At 48.5% G+C, this 10,000-nt stretch overlaps 1 protein-coding gene across 2 annotated transcripts in view; it reads left to right on the top strand.

The window, feature by feature from the left end:
- Positions 1 to 10,000, top strand: part of fhod3a (formin homology 2 domain containing 3a) — a 107,458-nt gene that overhangs the window by 80,805 nt on the left and 16,653 nt on the right. For both annotated transcript variants that reach the window (XM_062529434.1, XM_062529433.1), the window contains 4 exons: positions 978 to 1,168; positions 3,816 to 4,187; positions 4,849 to 5,762; positions 8,493 to 8,651. In XM_062529434.1, the coding sequence (XP_062385418.1) occupies positions 978 to 1,168; positions 3,816 to 4,187; positions 4,849 to 5,762; positions 8,493 to 8,651 (1,636 nt within the window). The remainder of the gene's footprint in view (positions 1 to 977; positions 1,169 to 3,815; positions 4,188 to 4,848; positions 5,763 to 8,492; positions 8,652 to 10,000) is intronic.

Genomic DNA, 10,000 nt, shown 5'->3' with positions numbered 1-10,000 from the left:
AGTCACTGGGTCTATGGCTAGCTGGCGGCAGCTCCTTCTCTCTCCGTGGCTCAGGTTCAGGTTAAGGCTCCGGCTGCTAGCTTGGACGACAGCACATCTTGAACAGGTTTACACTGATTTACCTCTGGAAAGCCGAGCGGGACTTTCTCTCTCTCTCTCTCTCTCTCTCTCTCTCTCTCTCTCTCTCTCTCTCTCTCTCTCTCTCTCTCTCTCTTTATTTTTTTCATATTGCTCCTCTCTTCCCTGTTGCATATTTTGTCTAGTGATGATAACACTTAAGAGAGAGAGGGAGAGGGAGAGAGACGGACGGCATGCTTTTTGGATTTCTCCTGAGAAAAACGAAAGAGGATCAATCTACGTTGGAAAAAAAGTAGAAAAAAGAAATAAAAGAAAAGAAAGAGTGAGGGAAGAGGAATGAGAAGTGCTGGGAGATGTAATGGTGTGCAGTAGACTGTGGAGAGAGAGAGAGAGAGAGGAGAGAGAGAGAGAGGGGAGAGAGAGAGAGAGAGAGAGAGAGAGAGGGAGAGAGAGAGAGAGAGGGAGAGAGAGAGAAAGGAGAGAGAGAGAGGGGGAGAGAGGCTGTGGCAGGACAAGCTTCTGTTGGAGAGCAGCACAGAACAGGAGAGAAGCGGGAGCAGTAACCGAGGTACCGGAACCCTTGTTTCGTTCCGCTGGTGTTTGTTGTGACAAGGGGACAGAGAGAGGGGTCTTGTGTGTGTGTGTATTTGTGTGTGTGTGTGTGTGTATTTGTCTGTTTGTCTCTCTGATGTTTCATTATTTTCCTTTTATATCAGATGCTTGTTCTCTCATTTTGCTGTGTATCTTTCCTGGAAAACACGTGCAAGCCTCAAAACAGCTTTTCAGAACAGTTGTCATTTGACTTTTTTTTTCACTTCTGTCGCCCTCTCTCCCTCCCCATTCCCCTTCATCCCTCTCTCTCTCTCTCTACTTCTGTCACTCCCTCCCTCTCTCTCTAGGTATAAGACGGTGGAGCGTCTCGCTGCGGAGGAGTACGAGCGGGATCGTGTGCGTTCAGCTCCACGTGGACTCAGCCTGTCCCTGAGCCCTGACGACTCCTGTCAATCATCCCGCAGCGGCACGCCTTCCTCCATCGCCTCCCAGGACAACCAGGACACGCCCACCACACCCTACCCCGCCTCTGAGTCAGGTACGAGCTCCTCACTACCTCACACCATCACATGCAGGCTGTTTCCCCAAGAGATGTACAACACAGTTACGAGCAGTACAAACAGCACTTGATATTAGGCTGTGGCATTTTGCATGACACCTTTTCAGTTCTTATTGCCTATCTGTTGAGCATTGTGTCAATGATTTCTGTTTTGCTAGTAGCATATTGCTAGTTTTATGGATGGATTAAGTCTAGTCCTAGACTAAAAACAGGAGATTTTCATTGAATATCTTTTAGAACTAGACTTAATCCTTGCCCTTAATGTGCTAACCTGAAGTGATAGTGCCAGGTTCAGCAGACTGTATGTGCACTTTGAGGGACATGAAAATGTCTTGGCAGTGGACTGGTGCAGCTGAGAGTAGATGTAATTGACACAGATGTTCCATGTACCTGAAATAACAGAAGGGCCGGCCAGATGCATGCCGAGTTCATCACACACTTGTGTTGTGCTGGAGGATCATCCAATAGATTTGTTAATATGGCTTCTGGCACCAGACAGACTGGAATATTCAGAAGAACATGGCAGGAATCAGTAGACTGGGTTAGAATGTTATCTTCCCCATAGAGCCAAGAGTCTAGAACAGAACGAGGGAACAAAGAGTAGAACTAGAACCTTTTAGGATCGCAACATGAAAGTGCTAGTTTTGCATCATCCTTGCTGTAATGATTTCTTGGTGGTTGTTTTCCCTGGTTCTGGAATTGTGGTAGTTAGCAAATCTACTGTACCAGCTGGTTGAGACCATTCAAGAGTTTCTGTTTGTCTGGAGTGGATCTAGAGCACGTGACTTGTCTGTGCAGATGATGCGGTTTATTCCATCACATGGTCCACACAGCAGATGCGTTCAGATGACATGGTATTCTACAGGGAAGAGTTGCTTTTTGATACACATTATAAACAATCGGAGCAGTTTAAAAGGCGCTGGATCTAAATATATCAAGCACACGTTGTTTGTAATTTATGTCTGTACAGTAATGACTGTCTGGATGTGTTCAGCTGTGTCTGGTCGGACTGCTGAGCAGGGATTTGGAACCGTCTTGCAGGACGAACGCGGCCAGGAATAGGACATAAGTCAAATGTTACGCTTTGGAATTATCAAAGAATATGAAATGCAGCGTATGAAAAATATTACATGGACTTTTGACATGCTTTCTGTGTTGAGCCAATGTTGGATTGGACTAAGGCGCTTTAATGAAACGAAACAGACATGGCTTTTCTGAGTGGTAAATGTCAAGTACACGCTTGTTGCTGCTGTTGAGTGTGCCGTATTAGTCATAAACGCAGGGTCTTGTTGCCAGCCTGCATGCACCCTCTCAATTAAATGCACTCTTTCAGCTTGAAGTACCAAACAGACGAATGCAGTGAATAGCACTGACTGGAAACACACAGATGGAGTTCTGTATAGGTACATTTGAAGAAAAAATCAAGGATATTAAGTAATGGGTCAAAAAAACAGTGATTATTTTTCTTACGTCAAGTTTAAAGAGGCTGATAGTGTGGTAGGCGATACTGTTCCTTATGTAAAGCTCGCGCGGGGCACACGAGCCGTGTTGTTGTTGTTGCGTGTAGGGGTCGTAAGGTCGCGAGTGTGTGAGCAGGGGCACTGTGCTGCACGCCTGTTGACGTAAACAAGGACGTAACACACCATTTCCTGCTCATTTCCGGCCCCCGGGAACAAGCACAAGCACATGCTTTCTCCCTTATTGTTGATGGGCATGCTAGTGAGGGGGACTGAGGCATTACAGAGGAGCCTTCAGCTAGCTTAGCGGAACATCAACACCGAACCCCTACCACAACATGAGGGAGAGAGGTAGAGAGAGAGAGGAGGAGAGAGAGGGAGGGAGGGAGGGAGGAGAGAGAGAGAGGAGGAGAGAGAGGGAGGGAGGGAGGGAGGGAGGAAGGAGGAGAGGGATGGAGATAGAGGAGGAGAGAGAGAAAGAGAGGGTGGGATGGAGAGAGGGGAGGGGCAGAGATGAAGAGAGAAAACCAGAAGGAGACAGACTGAGTGATGCAGAGACAGAAGAAGTGAAGTAGAAGCAGAATGATGGAGGGAGAAAGACATTGTGGTGGAGAGTGAGTGATGGAGAGTGTGAGGATAGATACTAAAAGAGATCGAGAGAGTGGGAAAGATAGGTAGATGGATAGATGGATAGATGAATAGATAGATAGATAGATAGAGAGAATAGAGAGAAAGACAGAGAAAGAGAGCAGAGCAGGCAGGAGAGAGGCTGCAGTGAGACTGAGAGAGATTGTGAGAGAGGGAAGGAGGGAGGGAGAGAGGAAAACAAACAGTGAAACCGGACTCTCTCTCTCTCACACTTCAGCACATGTTTGGTTGCGGCCCTGTGCTTCTCCAGGTAGGGGCCACCACAAGAGAGGCATTGTTTACATGTCTGAATGGGTGGGTGTGTGAACAGCTGAGATCTTGGTTGGCTGGATATACTGTGACCTTAGTGGGCCTACGTACATAACACAGACCACACAGACTAATAGTATGCAGTTGCCGTCACAATTTACAGATTCCACAGCCATGTTATTGCAGGACACTTGATATTAGTGTTTGTTCATATGTCTGAACACAATGTTAACTTGACTGTATCCCCCCCCCCCCCCCGCTCCCCCCAACAGACACAGGAGTTGAATTAGAACCAGAAGCAGAGGAGAAGGAAACCGAATCTCCTGAGGAGGAGGAGGAGGCCGTGGATCAGGAGGAAGAGGAAGAGGCAGAACAGGAAGAGGAAGCAGCCAAAGAGGAAGTAGAAGCTGAGGCAGAGGAGCCGGCTCCAGAGCGGGAAGAGGAGGAGCCTGCGGAGGAAGAGGAGGAGCCCGAACGGGAAACGGCCAATGGAGAGGCGGCGGAGGATAGCGGTATCCTGAGCGACAAGGAGAGACAGAATGAGGAGGTGAACGAGAAGGACAACTGTTCGGCCTCCAGCATCTCGTCTGCCAGCAGCACCCTAGAGAGAGAGGAGCGACTCGCTGGCAACAACAACGAGACTGGTGAGAGACTCGCTCCCTCACACGCCTCATTCACATGCAGACCAGGGCCCGAGCGCGGAGCCATGCCATGCCTGCACAGTGTCCTGAGCACCAGCGCTATTGTGTGCTGTAGGGGAGCTTAGCGCTGACCCACTCATGTGCTTTGGATCCTGCTCTTTGGAGCTCAGGCATTGTGCTGCATTAGCAAACCGATTTGGTGAACATAACTTAAATTAAATTCAATTTAGTCCAGTCCAACTTCAGATTTTGGTTGAAATCAGGCTCAGTTAGATGCTCTAGTACAGCAGTCGGGACTGGGGTGGATGTGGCCCAGGTGTGGCCCGGTTGTGGTTTTGCTCAAGCAGATCCATGCCAGCACATGGCCACATGTCATCCAGAGCCGGCTGCTCTATGGCAAACTGCTCATCATTGACAAACACCTCAACAACATGTCAGTGCACTGAAGTGATGCTGATTATAATTGTATATCAGGTTGATCCTGTGGACTTGTTTATCACTTTCACTAAAAGTAAACACTCTGACAGTGTCTGACAGTGTCAAAAAATGAAGTGTCTGTTTTCTGGCATTAAGGTGTTTTCATTTTCCTCTGTAGATGAACTAGTCTTACTTTCCCCCCATATGAGAGACAGTGCATTTAGCTGTTGTGATTTTGCCCTCACAGGTCCATGGGCCCCGTCAGTGAAAGATGCGGATGTGAACGAGCAGTGCAGCAAGATCCTCAACAGCAAGCTCTTCATGCTGGACATGCTGTACGCCCAGGCCAAGAAGCCGGCCGAGGAGGAGGAGGAGGAGGAGGAGGAAGAGGACGAGGAGAAGAAGGAGAAGGGCCAGGACGAGAAGGAGAGCGAGGGCGAGCCGTCGGTCGCCGCCGCCATCGAGGGGGAGGGCGAGCCGGCGGGAGAGGAAGGCGCCGAGCCCAAGTCGGACGGCGATAGGCGCAGCACGAACGTGCGGGCGTTCGCCGAGAAGTTCGGCGACCTGGTGAAAGGGCTGTCCTCGCCGCACCTGGAGTCGCCCGAGACGCCCGAGAAGCAGCCGGCGGCACCTCCGCCTCCTCCGCCGCAGCCCCCCAAGAAGGAGTCGGACTACATCTGGGACCAGCTGCTGGCCAGCCCCCGCGCCCTCCGCATCGGCGACATCGACTTCACCGACCTCGGCGAGGAGGACGACCAGGACCTGCTGGACGCCGGCTCCCTGATGAGCACGAGCGACCTCCTGCCCCCTCCCCCACCTCCCCCCTGCCCCTTCAACCTCCCCCCTCCCCCGCCGCTCTTCGGCAACTGCCCCCCTCCGCCACCGATGCCAGGCATGAGGATACCCCCTCCGCCCCCCTGCCTCTCCTCGGCCCCCATACCCCCTCCACCCCAGCAGGAGGGCGGCGGCGAGCAGCCGCTCTTCCAGAAGAAGAAGAAGACCATCCGGCTGTTCTGGAGCGAGGTGCGGCCCGACTGGCAGTACCGGGGCTACCGGCGACTGCAGGGCTCGCTCTGGGCCAAGCTGGAGCCCGTCAAGGTGGACACGGCCAAGCTGGAGCACCTCTTCGAGAGCAAGTCCAAAGAGATCCCCGTCACCAAGGTACAGTACGTCTGCACAGGAGCTTTTGGTTCTGTAATCTGTACACGCACACATGCACACACACACACACATACTGTACATACACACATATACACACATTCACATGCACAGATAACAAGACAAGATAAGAAACCTGTCATTAAATTTAAATTAAATGGCAACAAGGTGAAAAACAGAAGCACATTATTTAGTTAGTTAAGTTAGTTAGATAAATCAACACACACACACACATACACACACACAGACACACATTTCCTTGCACGCAGACATGCATAAAATGTATCAGGCATTTGAGTTGATTTGATCTTTGAGATTTGTTTTTGATTATCGTGCCTTTTTCTGATGAAGTGCGAGGGAACATTTGTGGATGATGAGTCTGAATGCTCAGACAGTAACATCATCCATGGAATGGAATGAGAGCCAGAGGTGTTCAGCAGGCTGTGTATCAAAGTACACATCAACCTCTCCACTTGATCTGGGCCTTTTACGCAAAATAGTCCTTTGTGTGTGTGTGTGTGTGTGTGTGTGTGTGTGTGTGTGTGTGTGTGTGTGTGTGTGTGTGTGTGTGTGTGTGTAGAGGAAGAGAAAGCCTCAACCTTCCACTGTTCCAAATGGGGCGTGGATGCTGTTGAACTGTATTGAACTGCATGTGTTCACTTGACTGATGAACTGTAGCTGTTAATGTGAGACTGAAGTGTGACCTGTTGGGGTCCTTCAGGGAGCACACCTGGATGTGCCTGTGTGAAACCTGCTGGCTGTTTGTGGCCCTTAATTAGCGCTCGTGTAGAGGAGCCTCTCTCTCTCTGCTCCCATGTGTCCCCAGCACAATTACTGTAATGCCTTTACATCCGACCCCGAGGGCACAGCAGGAGGGTCAGAGGTCAAATGCATTCAAGAGGTCAGCCAAGGTCAACGCTGACCTGTTTCGGCTCCTACAGTACCTACACACGCATATAAACACACACACACACACACTCACACACCTCATCCTGGAGCCATTCAGAAGAGGGCACCCGATTGGAAGCAGATTGAGTACAGATGTAGGTCAGTTGGGACTTTGAAAGTAACACAAACTCGTTTTTACTGGCGAAAATAATAGACAGAAGAAGAGGGGAGGGGAGGGGAGGGAGAAAGAGAGGGATGAAAAGAGAGAGAGAAGGATAGAGGTGAATTCCTGTAATGGTGCCAAAGCCCTGTAATAGGTACAGCTTGAGCTTGGCAGACACACACACACACACACACACACACACACACACACACACACACACACAGGTTGAGCTAGGAGTCCTCTAGTGCTTATAGTCCTTATCCTGTCACTTTGAACTCCCGCACTTTCTAAACATGCCAGCCAGCACCTGAAACCACATGAACACACACACACACACACACACACACACACACACACACACACACACACACACATAGGCACACATAGACACACATACACGCACGCACACACACACACACACACACACACACACACACGCACACACACACACACACACACACACACAGTAGAAAACGGATTAGAAATAAGTACTGTATCCCAAAGTTCTGAAATGCTAAAGAAATTGCATTACCGTATACTAAACTGTATTAGTTGAATTTGTACAATAACTACAAAAAGTCATCAGCCAACACAGTGTAGCCAGCATGTACAAAGTGCATCCAGTGTTACACTCTCTTTGGCATCAGCATGAAAACATGCAGGTTAGTGGATGTAAAAGTCCCTTGTCCCGTACCACACACACACACACACACACACGTCCCTTGTCCCATACCACTTTGATGTATGTTAGTGTGTCGCCGGCCACTAAATGTCACCACCAGCTGTCAAATGTAACCGCGGGCAACTAATAGCTCCCAGCTGGGCAGGCGCGTTGCTGACGGTGACAGGTATCCCAGCAGCACCTGCTTTGTGCTCAGCAAGGCGTGACGAGGCCCTTTGATGTGGCGGTCGGCTGCTAAGATCTCCGTCTGTGTTTGTTAGTGTGTGTGTGTGTGTGTGTGTGTGTATGTGTGTGTGTGTGTGTGTGCACCAATTCAGCCCAGCAGGAATTAAGGCCAATTACAGGAGATGGGGGACAGGTTCTGGTCTCGCTCATAGGCTGTCGTTCAGTTGCACTGCTGCAGCCACACATAGAGTTGTGTGTGTTTTCTGTGTGTTCTCAGCAGACAAATCTCCCCACATACTCTCAACTGATGTGTTCATGGAATCCGTTGTTAAATTGCTATTTGTACTGATACAGTACTGTAGATTGCCTTCACATTGTAAATGGTCTATATATTAAGACTTCAGATGCAAAACCCTCTAAATCCATCTGAGCATTTTTATCAGGCTCCTAATAGGTTTTTGGCCACAATTCGATATTTCAGACCAGGAAGAGAATGGTATTCAGCAGGCTTTGAAGCGATATTATTTGATGAACGCATAAGGGTGGTTGACATGACATGGCCTTTTTTTGGTCCCGAGTGTCAAACTTAAGTAAAGAAATGCTTATGCATTCATTCACCACGGAGGTGACGTTTAGAGGGTTTTGCATCTGAACTCTTCTTATATTGAATATATATATATATCCACAATATTTACTATATGTATTTGTTGTTGTTTTCCTCACTTTCACTCTTATTTCTGTCTCTCAGGTCCTAGTAAGGGGTCCTAGGGCCCTTAACCTTTGACTTTTCAGGGTTACAGTGATTTTAACCTTTGACCTCGTTGCCCCCCCACAGAAAACGGCTGCGGACGGCAAGCGGCAGGAGATCATCGTGCTGGACTCCAAGAGGAGCAACGCCATCAACATCGGCCTGACGGTCCTCCCTCCCCCGCGCACCATCAAGACGGCCATCCTCAACTTCGACGAGTACGCGCTGAACAAGGAGGGCATTGAGGTAAACAGAGTGCTACAGTCATTTCCTGCATATAAGCCGCATTGTGTATAAGCCACAGGACAGTGTTCTATGCAAGATAAAAGAAACAAAACCATATTAACACCATATTTAACTGCCCCCTGTTTTAACCTCATAGCTGAAGAAATTTTGCAAAATCAATGTATAAGCCGCGGCTAATAGTCGGGAAATTACGCTATTTAGCCTATGCTTTTATCATTGTTTTTTTGCAGAGAGAATGTGCTGGACTGATCGACGGTCATATTTTGTACCGCTATGTGGTACATCTAGTTAGAATTATGCTTTTATCCAAAGCAGTGCACTGACGAGAAGCTGGGCTGACCGCTAACCATACGGTGATGTTTTGGCTACTGCCCCATGCCCATGGTATGAGCCTGTGCTTACAATCGGCCTCAAACCAGTAACTCAAAAGGCCTTAGCCAAAGGTCAGGAGGGAAAACCCCTAAAATGTTGTATTCAAAAACAAGTTACTTTCTTTTACGAGAAATGTTTCAGTGCGCAATGTAAGTTTGATGTGAGAGAGTGTTATTTTGGGAGAAGGAATGGTTCGAAATGCTTTTGAGGAAAAGAGTCTAGCTGCTACACGTGTACTTGAGGAGAAAATAAATAGCCCAGACTTGGCTTGAGAGATGAATGGTCTCACGAAGAAGTTACTTCTCCCCCACTCCTTCTTTTCTCATCTTCTTCCAAATACAAAATGTTCACTATTTTAGGCCAAGGCATTCTCTGCGCGAGTTCAGAAACACACTGAGCACGCCCCATCATAAAATGCCCTGTTGCTTTACTTAAAGACATGTAAGGATTGTAAAAGTATGTTCCACAATTATCCACTCCCATATGTACACGTGACCAGACACAGACACACAGACACAGACACAGACACAGACACACACACACACACACACACACACACACACACACATTCACATTCAAGTAAATTGATGAATCGATACACAAATATAGAAGTTTTAAAGACAGACACGGTACATACATGTATACATGTACAGTGACAAACAACAATCACCCACCCACCTCAACACACACACACTGTGAGTTGTGTCTGTGAGTTTGTGTGATACTGTAATGCACAGACAGACAGACAGACAGACAGACAGACACACACACACACACACACACACACAAGCACACATTAGTCTGAGAGGTTTTGTGACACACACAGACAGACAGACAGACACACACACACACACACACACACACACACACACACACACACACACATTGTTCTGTGTGTGTGTGTGTGTGTGTGTGTGTGTGTGTGTGTGGTAGTGCCGCTCCCACTGAGTCAGCCTGGTGTTGATTGAGTGCGATCA

This window comes from Sardina pilchardus, chromosome 24 (genome assembly GCF_963854185.1).
Source record: "Sardina pilchardus chromosome 24, fSarPil1.1, whole genome shotgun sequence".
NCBI lineage: Eukaryota > Metazoa > Chordata > Actinopteri > Clupeiformes > Clupeidae > Sardina > Sardina pilchardus.
The sequence above is the reverse complement of the archived record's forward strand: the minus strand, read 5'-3'. Positions and strand labels throughout refer to the sequence as shown.